The sequence below is a fragment of the Nycticebus coucang genome, chromosome 9, assembly GCF_027406575.1.
Source record: "Nycticebus coucang isolate mNycCou1 chromosome 9, mNycCou1.pri, whole genome shotgun sequence".
NCBI classification, from domain to species: Eukaryota; Metazoa; Chordata; class Mammalia; order Primates; family Lorisidae; genus Nycticebus; species Nycticebus coucang.
Window position 1 is genome coordinate 116,387,836 of NC_069788.1, and position 19,391 is coordinate 116,407,226.

A 19,391-nucleotide genomic window follows, 5' to 3' on the forward strand; every position below is an offset into this window, starting at 1 on the left:
CCACTCACCAAGGCTTGGCCATCCCCAAACTTGCCCCCATCCTCTGTACCATTGAGCTCTTCCCAGCTCTTCCCACCCCTGGGCCTCCAGGAACCCAGTGCCCCGAGATTGCCCCACTTGCAGAGGACAGCAGAGCCAGGCTTGAGGCCATACTATCTGACTTTCCAGCTGGACCAAGCCTGCTCACTGCCCGCCTTGCCCTCTTCCTGCCTTGTCACCAACAGCCTGTGACCATCCCACCCCCCAGGCCTGCAAATGGCTACACTCACTGTCATTCCAGGAGGTGCTGGACCTGCGCCGGTGGAAGCGGCAGCTCTTGATGCGGCGAGTGGCAGCTTTGTGGATGTACACAGAGTTCTTCATGATGACCGGCATCTTGGCCTCCAGCTCGGCATTGCGGATACACTCCTCAAAGAACCCTGTGACGGCAGGACCAGGGAGGATGCTAAGCCACTGCATCCTTCCCTCCAGTCCTGGCCCTCCCCTTCCCTGGACCCTGGCGAGGCTGAGTGGGAAATACATCCACCTTATTCCTTGAGAGACCAGGGCTACCTGCTGAAGGCTCGCCCTTTGCCCCTCAAACCACAATCTGCAGCCATCTCAGAGGCAGCTCTGCGGAGAACAGAGCTCTGAGCTTTTGAAAAGGGGAAGATACTGGGGGCTTTCCCCATCCCAGACCCCCACCCAGAACCAACAGCCAAAGAGAAGCAGCACCAAGGAGCTGCCTGCAGGCAGGGCTGAGAAGAAACCCCATCAATAGCTGGGGGACGCCACATGCACCCAGCCCCAGTGTGGGGCTCCAGGCCCTGTTCCAGGCTGGGGCCTGGACTCTGGCTGGGTGTGAGCTCCAGAGCTGGGGGATTGGGCCTTGGAGGGCAGGGCTTACTTTTCAGATGGCTCACATCAGCCCGCATCCTCTCCTCCTTCTCCTTATTCCGCACCTTGGAGTTGAGCCCTTGTTCCAGGCTCCGCAAGGCCCCCTCTGCCTCCCGCAGGCGTCTCTCCAGGTCCATGCGGATCTTGACCTCAGCCTGAGGGTGTGGGGAGAGGGAAATGAGAGGGAATTCAGGTCCTGCGAGCAGGTGCCATCTATTCCGGAAGCCTTCCCTGGTCACCCCTGGCTCAGTGGGCTTGGATGGAAGTTGCCACATCCTGCCTCTGTGTGTCTCCCCCTGAACCAGATGGCCTAGACCAGTCCCTGCATCCAGCAGGCCTCTGTCACTGATGGCTGCTTCCCCTCATAGGTGGTGTCTCCAACCCCAGACCTGACTGCCTGGTCAGATGAGCGGAGATAATTCAGGCAGCTACCTGGTAAAGTGCAGGGATGTGAGAGAAGTGTCCAGGTGGCAGGAAAGGCCTGAGCCTTTCCCCACAGGTTCAGCCGTACCTTGAGCTCCCGCTCAGCCTGCTGCTTCTCCGCAGTCAGCTCCTGCAGCGAGCTCTGCAGTGCCTGGGACTGGCTGGAGTAGAACTCACGCTCCTCCTCCAGGGCCCTTGAGCGCTCCTCATTCTCCTTCATCCTGCAGGGACAGAAGAGGCACTTACTCGACGCTCACTCGCCAAAGGAAGTGGCCTCTGTGTGCAGAGCAGCCCCTCTTAGAGATCTGACTAGAGAAGCCCTGGTCCAGGCCCCCTGGTGTGCTTAGCAATGGGGGCCTTTAGCTTCCAGTCAGAAGCCTGGACTTCTGGTTCCCCAGCTTGCTGGTTGTGTGACCTCAGAAAAGTCACGTGACCCCTGAGGCTATTTCCTCACAAGTAAGAGGGGGCTAAGAGAACCTGCTCAGCCTGCCACCAGGCACCATTACCAGTTACCAGGGCCGATGCCTCTGTAGGGTTCACACCCTTGCAAGAGATAATTATCAATCAACTTTGGGAGGTGAAGCCTCCCTTCCCATTGAATCCTAGGCCAAAGGAAGTGACTGGCCATCTGGTCAGTGCCAATTAAAACCTGAGAGTCCAACTGTCCAGTTCCCCAACTGTCCAGTTCCAGGAAGGTTGCCAGCCTCCAGGGCTGACCATGGACTCAGGGCTCAGGCTCACCGCTTCTCGGCCAGGAGCTTCTCCTCCCAGAGCTGCTGCATCTTCTCCTCAATCTGCCTCAGGTTGCTGTGGAGGCCCCCACCGGGTGGGGGCTGCGCACTCTGACTGGCTGGTGTCCGCAGCTGGTTCTCATTCTCTTCCAGCATTTCCAGGGTCTTCTTCTTCTCTATGGAGAGTTCCTGGCATGGTAGAAGGAAAGGTAAAGAAAGAGCCTAATTTTGGTTCAGCAACATGGCTGCCCTCACCTTTTGATTACAGGGAGTGATTCGTGCCTCTCTCAATCCTCTGTGATAGCTGGAATGTCTTCATTCCTCCCCTGAGGTAAAAGGCCAAGGTTGGGGCGGCGCCTGTGGCTCAAGGAGTAGGGCGCCACTCCCATATGCAGGAGGTGGTGGGTTCAAACCCAGCCCAGGCCAAAAACCACACACACACACACAAAAAAAGGCCAAGGTTGGTCTTCCTCACGAGGAGGCAAGGCTACTCCGCCATGGAGGGAGTCAGAAAGGAGCCTACGTGGCTTCCGGTAGAGGTGGCACCAACTAGAACTGTCCCCAAGGCCCAGGGGCACCATGACCTTCCTGGGAGAGGGGGCGTGCATTGGGCTTATGTGAACACTCCCACAGGAGCCAGCCCATGAGCAGGTTTAGATACTGTCCTCATTCATCAGACTGGGATCTTGTACCTCAGAGAAATCTTAGATGTGAAAATATCCATGGGAACCACCTTCCACGATGAGAGACAGAGAAAGAGAAACAAAAAAGGCACCACAAACAAGGCTCCAGCCAGTCAAGGGAGACTAGGAACTCATGCAGCCTGCAAGGCAATGTGTGGGTTCAGCACACACATGGGTCACATGCCATGTGCCAGACCCACTTCAGAGACTGGGGTTAGAGGAACATTACGACACAGTCCACTGAAGTTCACAGTTTGGAAACACACCTAGAGTGTCAGGTCCCACAACAGATACACAAAATGCCATGGCAGCCCAGAACACAAAGTAAATACTGCTTAGAAGAACTGAGGAAGCTTGACGAAGGAGACATTTGAGCTGAGCCTTAGATGGATGAACAGTTTGTTCTTACCGGGTGTGGTAGCTCACTCTTAGCACTCTGGGAGGCTGAGGTGGGTGAATTGCCTGAGTTCACGAGCTTGAGACAAGCCTGAGCAAAAGCAAGACCCCATCTCTAAAACTATCCAGGCGTTGTGGCAGGTGCCTTGTAATCCCAGCTACTTGGGAGGCTGAGGCAAGAGGATCACTTGAGCCCAAGAGTTGGAGGTTGTTGTGAGCTGCGATGCCACAGCACTCTACCCAGGGCGACAAAGTAAGACTCTGTCTCAAAAAAAAAGGAGTTTGTTCTCCAGGCAGCAAAGAAGAGAAAGGATGCACTGTGTGGAAGGCACAGCTATGGAGGCCGCCGGGGGCATCTTAGCTCAGTGGAGTGGGTCTTTGTGCCAGGTGTAGAGGGGCAGGCAGAGGGAGAGTGGGTGGGAGGAAGGAGAGGCTGGGGTCAGAGTTCATGCTTTTGTGTCATGGTAAGGATTTGTCCTTGACACATGCCCCTCCCCCTCTCCTTTTCTTTCCGTGGAATGAAATGGAGGTGACTGGGGACTCTTGATTTCCCTTCACGCTCAGTTTCATGCAAGAACAGCAAAGTGAACAAGCCACAAGAAGGAAGAGGTGCACAACCTCACTGCTCACGCTACCCAATCCTCCATCTATCATAAACATATAATAAGCACTGAAGGAGGTGGATTTCCTGAGGGCATGGTCCAGGCAAGGATGAGCCTGGATTTGCCCTTCTGGATCTAGGACCGGCCACTTCCTGCTTTGAGCCTCATGCATCAGCTGGAGTTTCCAAGGACCCACAGAGAAGAGACCCTTTCAGATCAGGGCCCCGTCATGCCCATCCTCCTAGCAAATTACTCCTTGGGGAAACACTGTTGGAAAAACCAGTATCCAGTGGCCCAGCCAGGTAGCCTGCCTCCCAGTCAGCTGCCCACCAGGGCCCTCACCTCCAGCGTCTGCTGCAAGGACTCCGTGAAGTGCCTCAGCTCCTTTTTCTCTTGTTCCACACCCTTCAGGCATCTTGCCGTCAGTTCCAGCTCCCTGTAGGGACAGAGGGCTGGGTATGGCAGTGTCCACCTCTCCCAGCCTCCTCTGTACACTGAAATGCTTGGGCTTCACCTCCCTATAGATCTCAGAAAGGCCCGACAGCAGTTGTAGGGGCCTGGGGCTGAAAGAAGAAGATCCTAGCCCACTGGTGTTGGAGTCACTTGCTCCAGGTACACATGCATCCGTCAGCTGAGGTAAACCTGGGGCCACCCCAATGACAGAGAGAAGCACTGGAGAAACAACGGGACCCCAGCTGTACCCCACCTTCCTTGGACAGCACCTGCTAGAACCCACACTCATTCCAACATGGGACAAGGCTAAGACCCCGCTCTAGGGCAACACACTCCTTGCTGCCTTCTTGACGAAACTTGGCCACATCAGGCTTTGATACAGGTTTCCCCTCATCCTGCTTACGTTATCTTTCTTCTCCTGCTCAATTCTTTGAATCCTACTTGCCTTTCAAGGCCCAGCTCAATTTAACCTCTATTTAAGCCAATAATGATTATACATATCTTAATTTCTAAAACACAGGAAATCGGCACTATGCCTTCTAGCCCTGTTTATATATTATTGCATTAATGCTTCCTGAGTGTGAATTTGGTTTTCCCAACTACATCATAAGGTTCTCAAGGAAGGGGACTAACCTTTCATTCATGTGTCTGGCACAATTCTGGAAGCTGAGTAGGTGCCTAGCTATTTAATTGGGAAGATCCTCTGAGTTTCTCCCTCCCCAAAATACATGTCTGATTGACTTCCTTTTATAAGGTGGTAGCAAGAAAAATTCTATTGGGCCTATCACTGACGATGAGTGATGATGCTGATAACTATAGTGATAATGATTATGGCCACTACTGTCAACACTATTCAGAGAGGTGGCCTCCAAATGCCTGGTTAGGCTGTGTCAGAATCAGCTGGGATGCTTTTTTGAAAATATAGATTTCTGGCGGCGCCTGTGGCTCAAGGAGTAGGGCGCCGGTCCCATATGCTGGAGGTGGTGGGTTCAAACCTAGCCTCGGCCAAAAACCACAAAAAAAAAAAAAAAAAAAAGAGAAGTTATTCTACGGGTCTAAAAATATAGATTTCTGGGCCTACTATCAAGAGATTCTAATTCAGTAGATGATTGTAATATGCAACTAGATTTGCAAACAATACATGGGACTAAAGATCCCCAATGACTTCATTGGCAAGATGTGGAAGAATTGTGCAGGAAAGACAGAAAATGTTGGAGGTCTTCGCCAATAGCACCCCAGGCCAGCTTGCTCCTGTCTGACCCTGGGTACAGAAGGTTTCATGGAGGCAGGAGGGCTTTGTCACTTGGAGGGTTGCCTGTCTGTGCTCACCAAGCCTCATGCTCCGGTGGACAGAAGTGACCCATTTGTAAAGGGTATAGTGTACAGATTCTTCTGGGCACACCCAAGGCCTGAAGACTCTAACCAAGTCAAAAGTATCTCCTGGGTGGAGGCCTGACAAGGGGTACTCTAACCTAGGACCACGCTTTCCCACTCCTGTCCCGGACATCATACGTACCTCTTGATCTGTTCCTGTTCCATTCTCAGCTCCTGCACTACCTCCTCAAACTGCTGTTTCTCAGCCTCCAGCACTTGGTTAAGGCGCTCAAGCTCCTGGAGAGAACCACAAAAGAAGAGAAGAGTTGCAGGCAGCAAAGGGCCCTGAGATTAGGAAGCTCCACTCTTACCCAGGACCCTTTGGGATTCAGCACAGTCTGGGGCACATGCTGGACCACACTTGGAATTAAGTCCATAGAGTAACCCAGGGCCCCACTCAATGACAGAGTCCCAACAAACACAAAATCTTTGATGAACCTGGCCCATTTAAAACACATTTCACATGTTGAAGACAGGGTTCAGAAATGATGCCAACATTATTTCCTGAGGCTAGATGTAATTACAGAAATAATTCTAGATGTCTACTCTTCCAGGCAAGTCCAGTCTCTAATGAGCTAAGGTGGGATCGCCGGCCCTCCAGCCTGAAGGACAAAGTGGTGAGTGCTGTGTACTTCCACCAAAGATCCCTGGAGTGATGTCTGTTAGAAGCCGCAGGGAAAAGCCATTTCCAAACCAAAAATCAGAAAATAAGGATTCTTCTTTTTTTTTTTTTGAGGTAGAATGTCTCTCTTGTTGCCCAGGCTAGAGTACCATGGCATCAACCTACTCATAAGAACCTCAAACTCTGGGCTCAAGAGATCCTTCTGCATCAGCCTTCCAAGTAGCAGGGATTACAGGCACCCACCACAATATCCATTTAATTTTTCTATTTGGTCTTGCTCAGGCTGGTCTTGAACTCCTGATCTCAAGTGAGTGATCCTCTTGCCTCAGCCTCTCAGAGTGTAAGGATTATAGGCATGAGCCACAGAACCCAGCCCAAGAATTCTTTTTTTTCTAAGGTACCTGGGAGGTAACCACCCAGGTGGCTAGAGGTTCCCTCTGCTCAGCCCCAGAGGTACAAAAGAGACAGAAAGCCCTGCAGAGGCTCCAGGGGGGCAGGCTAGTCCCTTCAGGAATGCTGGCAACCAGTCGTCCAGGGGTGCTATTTTCCTGGGATCAGTGGCAGGTAGCATTGAGGGACACATTTCATGTGAAGTTTGGCTGGAAAGGTTATTGTGACAACTTTGCTCCTCCACATTTTACGCTGGGGGTGGTGGTTATTTCTACATCCACTTTCTTTCTCAACTACCAGCTCCAAATTATACTCTCCTTTTTGCTTGGAGGGCTTCGTTCCCAAAGGGAATGGAAACCCCACCAGGGAGGAGTTGCCGTTGACTTTAAGATGATTCAGAGAAGGAATGAACTATGAGGTAAAGGGAAGAGCCTCATTCCAATCCCCAGGGCCTCCATCCCTAAACTTCTTACCCAGAGTGCTGCTCTCTCTGGCCCTTCTAGTCATTACCGGTACTTTCAGTGTGGATCACTGGTTACAAACTGACCTCACTCTACCACATGTCCCCACCAGGGCAGCCACTGGTATTCTGCTGCTCCCCCTGGGCACACTGCATACCTACAGTGCATCTGCTGGGTTGGGTTGGCTCATGAGGCCAATGAATATAAGCAGAAGTGAGCTACTTCTAGGCAGATGCCTTTAAGAGACCATGTGTTGCCACCATGGTGGCTCACGTCTGTAATCCTAGCACTCTGTGAGGCTGAGGCAGGCGGATTGCTTGAGCTCACGAGTTAGAGACCAGCCTGAGCAACGGCAAGACACCATCTCTAAAAACAGCCGGGCATTGTGGGAGGTGCCTGTAGTCCCAGCTACTTGGGAGGCTGAGGCAGGAGGATCACTTGAGCCCAGGAGTTTGAGGTTGCTGTGAGCTGTGACTCCATTGCACTCTACTGAGGGTGACAGATACTCTGTCTCAAAAACGAGAGAGACATGGGTGGCGCCTGTGGCTCAAGGAGTAGGGTGCCGGTCCCATATGCCAGAGGTGGTGGGTTCAAACCCAGCCCTGGCCAAAAACCACAAAAAAAAAAAAAAGAGAGAGAGAGAGAGACAGTGTGTGTCTCCGTGTGCTCTGTTCCCTTCCCTCTGCCATGTGTGCATTGTGTCTATGCATGAGAAACCGTATATAGACACAACATAAATGTAATTGAAATGTTATTCTCGTAGACCCTACCCCACTGCAATATCATATGCAGACACATGATCTTGTTGATAACGATGATAAACCTCTACCGTATATGGACACAACGTAAATGTAATTAAAATGTTATTCTCGTAGACCCTGACTCCACTGCAATATCATATGCAGACACATGATCTTGTTGATAACGATGATAAACCTCTCTGTGGCCTCAGATTTGACCAACCCAACTTACTCCCTCTCTGGTGGCCCCTGCCTGCCATAGCAGGGCTGTTTCAGGGCCTAAGAAAATGACAAGAATCCCTGAGCAACCTGAACAATCACACAGCCACCTGGTTCTTACAGGTCTTGAGGCTCCTGCTGCTTCAAAAATGACCCCGCAGGACCCAACTGGGAAATCTTGGCCCACCACAATTCTCTCTCTCTGGAAAGCCCTTTCTCCAACACTCCAACTTGCAAATATTCCCCTTGACTTAATATCACCATAATTACTTAATATTATCTTTTCATAATTGAAAACGGGGAAAGAGCAATTAAAATGCCACCCCTTCCATCTTTCGCCAGCATTTAAGCACCTCACGCGATGCCAGCAGGTCCCAGCTACAATTCTGAGAACCAGAGAGTGAGACTAACCTACCTGCAAATAATATGGCAGAACCATCATTTGATTTTTCTTATCTGTACCCCCACCCCCCATGGTCCCAGCCATAAGCTCTGAGATGCTTTTTCTACCTGAGTCAATCACTACACCTGCAGGGCAGCATTTATTGCCTGTGAAAGAGTCAGAGAAACAGGTGCCAGTGAATCAGAGGCCTCCAGGGTCAAGAAACTTTAAAACCAATCAGAGTCTTCCTCAGATGGGTCAAGTCCCCTGCTTGTTTTTCCTGCCCAGAGATGATCCAAGCTCTGTTTGAATGGCTCTCACCATCAGGAGACAGCTCCTTTCTTCCCCTGAAGAACCTGATAAAAAACCTTTCTTGGCTCAGCACCTGTAGCTAAAGCAGCTAGGGCGCCAGCCACATACACGGGAGCTGGCAGGTTCAAATCCAGCCTGGGCCCACCAAACAACAATGACAACTACAACCAAAAACTAGCCAGCCATTGAGGCCGGCACCTGTAATCCCAGTTACTTGGGAGGCTGAAGCAAGAGAATCACTTAAGCCCAAGAGTTTGAGGTTGCTGTGAGCTGTGATGCCATAGCACTCTACCCAGGGGGACACAGTGAGTCTCTATTTAAAAAAAAACAACAAACTTTTCTTTACAGTCTCCACTCTCTGCCAGACTCAGTGCTGCCACTCTCTGAAAGCTACACATACAACACATTGGTGAATGATGGAAGATTTTGTTGAAAGCTTTGTGGGGCTCCAATGATAGGGTTATATCTCTTTTATGGAGCTAATCTTCTCTTCAAAACTCCTTAAGCCATCCTATCTTTGGCCCAAATCTTCTCTCCCTTCAGTAGCTGCCTCACTTTCCAACCTTTCTCCATCTCAGCCACACCCTCCCCTGCAGCCCATCTCCTCTGCTAAGATACCTCTGTGTCCCAGACAACAAAGTAAGAATGAACAGCTCTTAGCAAAACAGAAGACAGATGAAGCAAAGGACAGCTGCCAACACCTGGCACTCCAAGTTGCTCAAGCACACTTGGGACAGGGGGTAGCCCATTTCAACTCCCAGCTCTTTTTAGTCAAAATCTGCCTCCCTTTAACTCCTTCTATGGGTCCAACTTCGCCCCCAAGGGGCCATAGAACAAGACTAATCTGTTTCCCTTCAAGTATTTAAAACACCTACTATGTTCCCAAGTCTCCTTCCCTCTGTGCCAAACAATTCTGCTCACCACGGTTCATAGAAAATGATTTCTAGTCCTCAAAAAGACTAATTATGCTTTCTTTCCTTTCCTTTCTTTCTTTTTTATTTATTTACAGGCTGCATCCTCCCGAGATCTTGTGCAGGTTATGGCCCCGAGTCTCAGCCCCCCAACCCACCACTGTGATCCACACCTCAGATGGTGAGGGGGAGTTGGAATGTCCAGCAGGGTAGATTAGGAAAATAGTCTGAGAAATGTCTAGAGATCAGCAGCTTAACGACAGGCTATAAATAAAGCTAAAGAACAGCTGACAAATACCCTGGAGCCATAACTATCTAATCTGTGGGCTGTAACTTTCCCTCATTAAGTCCCTACAATGGTGCTGTTTAAATCCCTTATTTAGTGCTCCTATGTTCCTTAGCCTGATAGCTTGCTTCCTTGAATAAGAACTCCCTGTTTAATTGAGACATGAAACTGTTACCTTCTCACTTTTTTTTTTTTTGTAGAGACAGACTCTCCCTTTATCGCCCTGGGTAGAGTGCCGTGGCATCACACAGCTCACAGCAACCTCCAACTCTTGGGCTCAAGTGATTCTCTTGCCTCAGCCTCCCGAGCAGCTGGGACTACAGGCGCCCGCCACAATGCCCGGCTATTTTGTTGTTGTTGCAGTTTGACCAGGGCTGGGTTTGAACCCGCCACCCTCGGCGTATGAGACCCACGCCCTACTCACTGAGCAATAGGCACCGCCCCTTTTTGAGACAGTCTCACTTTGTCGCCCTCCGTAGAGTGCTGTCCCGTCACAGCTCACAGCAACCTCAAACTCCTGGGCCCAAGCAATTCTCCTGCCTCAGCCTCACAAGTAGCTGGGACTACGGGGGCCGGCCACAACCCCCGGCTATTTTATTTTTTGTTGCAGTCGTTTAGCTGGTCCGGGCCTGGTTCAAACCTGCCACCCTTGGTGTATATGGCTGGTGCTGTAACCACTGTGCTACGGGCACCAAGCCCCTTCTCACTTTTTGCCTTGTGTGTGCATGCCCCCTGAATTCCTAATAAAACGCCTTGAATAAACAGGTCAGGTTGGCTGGATTCTTGGGTCGCAACATTCAAGTATTTATTTATCTATTTTTTTTTTTATTAAATCATAGCTGTGTACATTAATGCAATCTTGGGGTACAATGTGCCGGTTTTATATACCATTTGAAATATTTTCATCAAACTGATTAACATAGCCTTCACCGCATTTTCTTAGTTATTATGTTCAGACATTTATACTCTACACTTAGTAAATTTAACATGTACCCTTATAAAATGCACCGAAGGTGTGGTCCCACCAATTACCCTCCCTCCACCCATCCTCCCCCTCCCCTCCCTCTCCTTTTTCCCCTTCTTCTTGGGTTATAGTTGGGTTATAGCCTTCATATGAAAGCTATAAATTAGTTTCATAGTAGGGCTGAGTACATTGGATACTTTTTCTTCCATTCTTGAGATACTTTGCTAAGAAGAATATGTTCCAGCTCCATCCATGTAAATATGAAAGAGGCAAAGTCTCCATCTTTTTTAAGGCTACATAATATTCCATGCTGTACATATACCACAATTTATTGATCCATTCATGGGTTGATGGGCACTTGGGCTTCTTCCATGACTTTGCAATTATGAATTGGGCTGCAATAAACATTCTGATACAAATATCTTTGTTATAAAGTGATTTTTGGTCTTCTGTATATATACCTAGTAGAGGAAGGATCAAATGGCAGGTTTATAGATCCCTAAGTGACCTCCAAACTTATTTCCAAAAGGAATGTATTAGTTTGCATTGCAGCAGTGCAGAAATGTTCCCTTTTCTCCACATCCACGCCAACATCTATTCTTTTTTTTTTTTTTGTAGAGACAGAGTTTCACTTTATGGCCCTCGATAGAGTGCCATGGCATCACACAGCTCACAGCAACCTCCAACTCCTGGGCTTAAGTGATTCTCTTGCCTCAGCCTTTGGAGTAGCTGGGACTACAGGCACCCACCACAATGCCAGGCTAGTTTTTGGTTGCAGTTCAGCCGGGGCCGGGTTTGAACCCGCCACCCTCGGTATATGGGGCTGGCGCCCCATGCCAACATCTATGGTTTGTGATGTGGGCTAATCTTACCGGAATTAGATGATATCTCAAATTGGTTTTGATTTGCATTTCTCTGATGATTAAGGATGATGAGCATTTTTTCTTGTGTCTGTAGGATGTGCCCCTGTCTTCTTCAGAGAAGTTTCTCTTCAAGTCCCTTGCCCACCCTGAGATGGGATCACTTGTTCTTTTTTCTTGCTAATACGTTTGTGTTCTCTGTGGATTTGAGTTATTAAACCTTTGTTGGAGACATAACCTGCAAATATCTTCTCTCATTCTGAGGGCTGTCTGCTTTACTTACTGTGTTATTGGCTGTGCAGAAGCTTTTTAGTTTGATCAGATCCCAGTAATGTATTTTTGGTGTTGCTTCAATCGGCCGGGGTGGGGGGTCTTCCTCATAAAATATTCACCCAGGCTGATTTCTTCAAGTGTTTTCCCTGCACTTTCTTCTAGTTTCCTGTCTTAAGTTTAAACCTTTTTTTTTTTTTTGGTAGAGACAGAGTCTCACTGTACGGCCCTGGGTAGAGTGCCGTGGCATCACACGGCTCACAGCAACCTCTAACTCTTGGGCTTACGCGATTCTCTTGCCTCAGCCTCCCAAGCAGCTGGGACTACAGGCGCCCGCCACAACGCCCAGCTATTTTTTGTTGCAGTTTGGCCGGCTCTCACTGGATTAAATCTTTAATCCAGTGAGAGTCTATCTTAGTTAATGGTGAAAGATGTGGGTCCAGTTTCAGTCTTCTACAGGTCGCCAGCCAGATCACCAAGCACTATTTGTTAAATAGGGAATCTTTTCCCCACTGAATTTTTAAATTGACTTGTCAAAGATCAAATAACAGTAAGTCGCTGGGTTCATCTCTTGGTTCTCTATTCTGTTCCATACATCTACGTCTATGGTTTTGTGCCAGTACCATGCTGTTTTGATCACTATCGATTTGTAGTGTAGTCTGAGGTCTGGTAGCGTGATTCCTCCTGCTTTGTTTTTATTTCTGAGTAGTGTCTTGGCTATTCAAAGTTTTTTCTGATTCCATATAAAACAAAGTATTATTTTTTCGAGATCTTTAAAGTATTAAGTAGAACTTTAATAGGGATTGCATTAAAATTGTATATTGTATTGGGTCATATGAACATTTTAACAATGTTGATTCTTCCCAGCCATGAGCATGGTATGTTTTTCCATTTGTTAACATCTTCAGCTATTTCTTTTCTTAGAGTTTCATAGTTCTGTTCTCTTTATAGATATCTTTCACATTCTTTGCTAGGTAAACTCCCAAATAACATTCAAGTATTTAAAAGAGCTACTGTGGGGCAGTGTCTGTGGCTTAATGGAGTAGGGCACCAGCCCCATGTGCCGGAGGTGGTGGGTTCAAACCCAGCCCCAGCCAAAAAACTGCAAAAAACAAATAAAATTAAAAAAAAAAATTAAAGAGCTACTGTGTTCCCAAGTCTCTTTCCCTCCATGCCAAATAATTTTGCTCACCATGGTTCATAGAACATGATTTCTAATCCTCAAAAAGACTAATTATACTTTCTTTTCTTTCTTTCTTGACTTCCTTCCTTCCTTCCATTCTTTTCTCTCTCTCTCTCTCTCTCTCTCTCTCTATCTATCTCTCTCTTCCTTCCTCTCTTATTTTATTTATTTAGAGACAGAGTCTCACTCTGTGGCCCAGGCTGGAGTGCAGTGGTATGATCATAGCTCACTGCAACCTCCAACTCCTAGCTCCAGCCATCCTCCCACCTCAGCCTCCCAAGGTGCTAGGACGACAAGGGCTATATTCTTTCTGAAAAGAATGCAGTGACAGGGTGGTGCCTGTGGCTCAAGGAGTACGGTGCCAGCCCCATATACAGGGGGTGGTGGGTTCAAACCCGGCCCTGGCCAAAAAAAGACTTAATACAGTAAAGATTCTTCCCAGTTAATTTACAGACTCAATGCAATTCCATTAAAAAACCCTGGTGAAGACTTTTTTCTTATAATTCCTTTGTGCCACACATATTTATTGAGTGCTTAATGTGTCCTAAACACCTGATAGGCGATGCACTGAGGATGTGAAGGTGAGCAAAACAAGCATATCCCTTCTCTCCTGGAACTTAGAATCTAGTGTAGCTCTTAATAAAGTCAGACCAGGATTTTAGATCAAATGCAAAAATCAAATATTACTAATATAAACACATTAGAGTAGCATTGCACACCAAGACACACGGTATGCAGGACAGGAACACAGTTCTGTGCAAAGCTGCTCTGATGGGAAAAGGGCCGGGGGGAAGTTCAAGTGATTCTGGAGCTAACAGGTGAGATGAATCAATAGAAGGAAGAAAAAGGAGCATTCCAGGCAGAAGGAACAGTGTGTGCAAAGGCCCTGTAGAAACCCACCGCCTTGAAAGAACCAAGACAAACCTATATGGGTGGGCCCAGGGCAAGAGAGGATATTGTTGGCAGGCCTAACGCACTCCCACAGGACTCCTTCTCACCCTCCTCTTCCTCCTCTCCTCCCAAGACAAAGAACACAAAGGACCTAGTTAGCCCCAACTCCCTGGAGCCAAAGAACCCTAACCCACCAAAGCCCTCCAGGCAAGCTGTGGAATTTACCCAGCCCCCATGGCCCAGTATAACAGGGGTCTCTAACTCTCCGTGGGCACAGATGTCATCTTTGCAATGCCCAGGTGGGTCGCTGTCCCTTTGAATAAACGTGGCCTTAACTTCTGCGCTCTAGTCTCATCGGAGTAAGGAGAAGAGGGCAGGTAACATGATCTTGTGTGAGATGTGGAGAAAAGGATACAGAGGGGCCAGAAAGAGTTTGAGGAGGTGGGAGGCCACTGCATGAATCCAGGCAACACCTAATAGCAGTGTGAACAAGAGCAGGTGAAGAGAAGTGGTGGCCGTAAAGATTCTAAAGTTGAGGGGGGGATGCAACCTTAACAGGCCTTGAGGGTGAGGCAGATGGGGATGAAGGGAGGGGACAAGGTGAAGCATGACTCCCAAGTCTCTGACCTGAACAAACAGCACATGGCAGTACCTTCCTAAAGACAAGGAGCTCCAGAAGGCCGCTGGGTTTGTTGGGGACGATCACAAATCCAGTCTCGAATGTGTGCTTGTGGTATCTTTACACATGTGGCTGGAGATGGGAACAGTTAGACATAAGAGGATGGAGCTCTACAGAGAAGAGGTGTCAACATCAGAGTCACTCGCACATAAGAGGCAAATGAAGTGGGGGGGTTAGGAGGAGCCTAGAACACCTTGGATCTACTCCACAGGGAGGAGAGAGGGCACGGGTAGTACTCTCTGAACTCCCGGGTAGGACTACTGGGAAGCATATGTAAGCTGAGCCATGCAAAGTGCTTAATAAATACTAGTTAGTATTACAAACTAAAACTCTGTAGTATCCATTCAAGAATGTACCAAAAGGCCAGATGTGGTGACTCATGCCTGTCTCAGCACTTTGAGAGGCTGAGGCAGGAGGATCACCTGAGGCCAGGAAGTCAAGACCAGCCTAGGGGCCAGGCGGTATGGTTTATACCTATAATCCTAGCACTCTGAGAGGCAGAGGTGGGAGGATTGCTTGAGGCCAGGAGTTCAAGATCAGCCTGAGCAAGAATAAGACCCTGTCTCTACAAAAAATACAAAAATTAGCCAGGCTCAGAGTCACACACCTGTAGTCCCAGCTACAAATAGAGGAAGCTAACAACAAGTGAAAAACTAAACAATGTGAAAAATCAACAACTCTTCTTAGATCTGCCAGAGGTCACAGGGCAAACTGCTATCTCCAAAATTGAAGTGACGAGCGGATACAGAGAATCAGACCAATGGAATAGAAACCCACCAGCAGACGTCCCAGGCAGAAAAACCTGAACTTTAACTGATGAATTCTAAGAGGATCAATGTGGGCAAGTCTGAGAGGTAAAAACTCTGGTTGGGGAGTCTTTCATGAGTTTAAAACTCACAAAAGCGACACTTTTATGAGTTTTACATTCACAAGCCCTACCAGGTTCTTGCAGTGAATATCAGAGAAAAATCCTTTTGTGCTTCTGGCAGGGGAAGAGGAAAGCAATTATCTGAAATATAACAAAGCATTCTGTTCTTCTTCACAAAAATCTGCCCTCATGAAATACTATTTTACCAGAGCCTAACCTGCTGTGGTTTTATCAAAGTCTAACCTACCTGGGAAAAGAGACACATCCCAGCCCTCTCTAGCCATCCTGCCCCACCCAAGTCGGGGGGGAAACACTGAAAAGCACCGTGAAGTTCACAGTCCGGGGCACAGGCTCACCAAAAGACAGGGACTTGATGGCAGGACTGTAGAGTGCTTCCCCTCACCCACACCTCACCGCCACACTACTAAAGTCCTGTGTGCCTGGCACATCACATCCTCTTTTCAGCAGAAAGTTACAAGGCATATTAAAAGGCCAAAAACACAGTTTGATGAGGTTGAATACACATCAGCCCCAGAGTCACACATGGCAGGAATATTGGAATGATCAAATCAGGAATTAAAAAACAAAATAAGACAAAAAAACCCCCTATGATTAATATTCTAAAAGCTTTAATGGAAAAAGTAGAAAAAATGCAAGTAGATGAGTAATGGAAATAGATGAAAATTCTAAGAACGAATCAAAAAGTAATGCAAAAAATAAAAAGCACCATTAACAATGAAAAATGCCTTTGTTGGGCTTATTAGACATGGCAAAGGAAAGAATCTTTAACCTTGATGTTATGACAATAGAAACTTCCAACACTGAAAATCAGAGAGAAAATCAGGAGAAAAAAAAGAAAACACCAGAACAGAATATCTAAGAACTGTTAGAGGGACAACTGTAAAAGTTAAACATGGTAACATGTTTCATAGGAATAACCAGAAGAAGAAGGAACGGAAAAAACAGAAGCAATATCTGAAACAATAATAACTAAAAATTCACCCAAATTAATATCAGACACCAAACCACAGATCCAGGAATCTCAGAGAAAACTAAGTGGATACAAGTCCCAAGAAATTATACCTATGCACTTCATATGCAAACTTCAGGAAATCAAAGATAAAGAAAAATTTTGGAAGAAGTCAGAAGAATAAAAACACCTTACTTATAAAAGAGCAAAGATAAGGATTACTTCCAACTTCTCCTTAGAAACCACGAAAGCAAGAAGAGAATGGAGTGAAATATTTAAAGTGTTGAGAAAAGAAAACTACCAACCTAAATTCTATATCCTGTAAAATCATCCTTCAGGTATAAAAGAGAAAGAAAGACTTTCTCACACAAACAAAAATACATGAAATTCGTTGCCAGCAGACATACCTTGTAAGAAATGTTGAAAGAAATTCTTCAGGGAGAAGGAAAATCATATAAGACAGAAACTCAGATCCAGGTAAAGAAATGAAGAGCACCAGAGATTGAATAAGTGAAAGTGAAGTAAAAACTTTCACTTTTTAAATTTATAATTGATCTAACAGCAGTTGTTCAAAATAAAGAATAGCAACAGTGTATTTGATTAGGTATGCTCATAAGCATCTCTGTGTGCTATGTATGCTTATGTATAAGTGAAATTAATGACAATGATATTACCAGAAATGGGAGGGAGGAATTAGTAATATTTTATTATTATCAGGTACTTGCACTACTGGCGAAATGATATAGCGTTGTTTGAAAGTAAACTTGGATTAGTTGTATATTGCAAACTCTAGGATACCCAATAAAAAAGGAAAAGAAGGAGAGGAAGAAGAGGAGGAGGAGATAGTTCACGTATAATTGAGATGCTAAAAAAGGAGAGAAATAGAATCATATAAAAATTGTATTTAAAACCACAAAAGTGGGTGGCACCTGTGGCTCAAAGAAGTAGGGTGCCAGCCCCATATGCCGGAGGTGGTGGGTTCAAACCCAGCCCCGGCCAGAAACTGCAAAAATAAATAAATAAATAAACAAACCACAAAATCAGAACATATGTGGAAGACAAAAATAGGAACAAAGGACAAGGGTAACAAACAGAAAACAAATAGATATGTTAGAAACATACCTAACAAACAGGGTAGATACACATATCACTCCAACTAAATCAATAGTCACTTTAAATACCAATGGTCTAAACACACCAATTAAAAGAGATTGTTAGAGTGAATCATAAAACAAAACCCAACTATGTCTTTAAGACACCCACCTAAATATAAAGACACACATAGATTAAAAATAAAGAGATGGATGCTAGCACTAATTAAAAGAAAGCAAAAATAGCTATGTTAATTTCAGATAGAGAAGAATTGAGAGCAAGAAAAGTTATCAGGATTAAGAGGAGAATTACATTATGATTAAGGACCAATACTTCAAGAAAACATAATCTTATGGCCAGGCGTGGTGGCTCACGCCTGTAATCCCAGCACTTGGGAGGCTGAGGCTGGTGGATTGCCCTGAGTTCACAGGTTTGAGACCAGCCTGAGCAAGAGTGAGACCCCGTCTCTAAAAAATAGCTGGGCGTTGTGGCAGGCACCTGTAATCCCAGCTACTTGGGAGGCTGAGGCAAGAGAATTGCTTGAGCCCAAGAGTTTGAGGTTGCTGTGAGCTATGACACTAGGGCACTCTACTGAGGGTGACAAAATGAGACTGTCTCAAAAAAAAAAAAAAAAGAAAGAAAAGAAACATAATCTTTAATGTGCATGTGCCTAACAACAGAACATCAAAATACATGAGGCAAAAACTGACAGAACTCTAATGAGAAATAATTGAGTAATTATTAGATATAAGTTGGAAATCAACTTCTATCCAAAATTGATAGATCCAGTAGGTAGAAAATCAGTAGGGACATAGTTTAATTCAATAGCCACATAAACCAATTGGATATAATTGACACCTATTATGGACTAAAGGTTGATATTCCCTTGAACCCCAGTATGATAGTATTTGGAGACAGGGCCTTTAGAAGGTAATTAGGGTTAAATGAAATCATACAGGTTGAACAAAATGAAACCTGTCTTGCTGGTACTTTGATCTTAGAATTTCCCATCTCTACAACAGTAAAAAATAAATTTGTTTGATTTGAGCTACTCAGTCTATAGTATTTTGTTACGGCAGATCACACTGACTAAAAAATCAATAGGCTGCTTCATCCAAAGATTAAATCTCATCCAGCAGATTATACATTTTTCTCAAGCTCCCATGAAACATTCACCAGAACAAACCATATTCTAGACCATAAAACACACTTTCAATGTATTTATTTATTTATTTATTTAAGACAGAGCCCCACTGATGCCCTGGGTAGAATGCCACAGCATCATAGCTCACAGCAACCTTAAACTCTTGGGCTCAGGTGATCTTGCCTCAGCCTCCTGAGTAGCTGGGATTATAGGTGTCCACCATAATGCCCAGCTAGTTTTTAGAGATAGAGTCTTTCTTTTGCTCAGGTTGGTTTCAAACTCCTGAGCTCAGGCAATCCACCTACTCTGGCCTCCCAGAGTGCTAGGATTATAGGTGTGAGACACTACACCTGGCTATCATCTTAAATTTAAAAAATAGAAATCATATAATGTCCACCGTTAAACCACAGTGGAATTAAACTAGACATCAACAACAGAAAGACAACCGGAAAACTCGGTTATTCAAAGTTCACTTAAATTATATATTAAATAACACATTTCCAAACAACACATGAGTCAAAGATGAAATCTCAAGGGTAGTTTTTAAATACTTGGAATTAAATGAAAATGAAAGTGCAACTCATCAAACTCTGCAGGATGTAGCAAAAG

General features: G+C 46.2%; 1 protein-coding gene across 2 annotated transcripts in view; it reads right to left on the bottom strand.

The window, feature by feature from the left end:
• Positions 1-19,391, bottom strand: part of PLEKHD1 (pleckstrin homology and coiled-coil domain containing D1) — a 43,146-nt gene that overhangs the window by 2,259 nt on the left and 21,496 nt on the right. For both annotated transcript variants that reach the window (XM_053601283.1, XM_053601284.1), the window contains 6 exons: positions 5,681-5,775; positions 4,054-4,147; positions 2,041-2,219; positions 1,388-1,520; positions 887-1,031; positions 270-419 (listed from right to left, as the gene is read on the bottom strand). In XM_053601283.1, the coding sequence (XP_053457258.1) occupies positions 270-419; positions 887-1,031; positions 1,388-1,520; positions 2,041-2,219; positions 4,054-4,147; positions 5,681-5,775 (796 nt within the window). The remainder of the gene's footprint in view (positions 1-269; positions 420-886; positions 1,032-1,387; positions 1,521-2,040; positions 2,220-4,053; positions 4,148-5,680; positions 5,776-19,391) is intronic.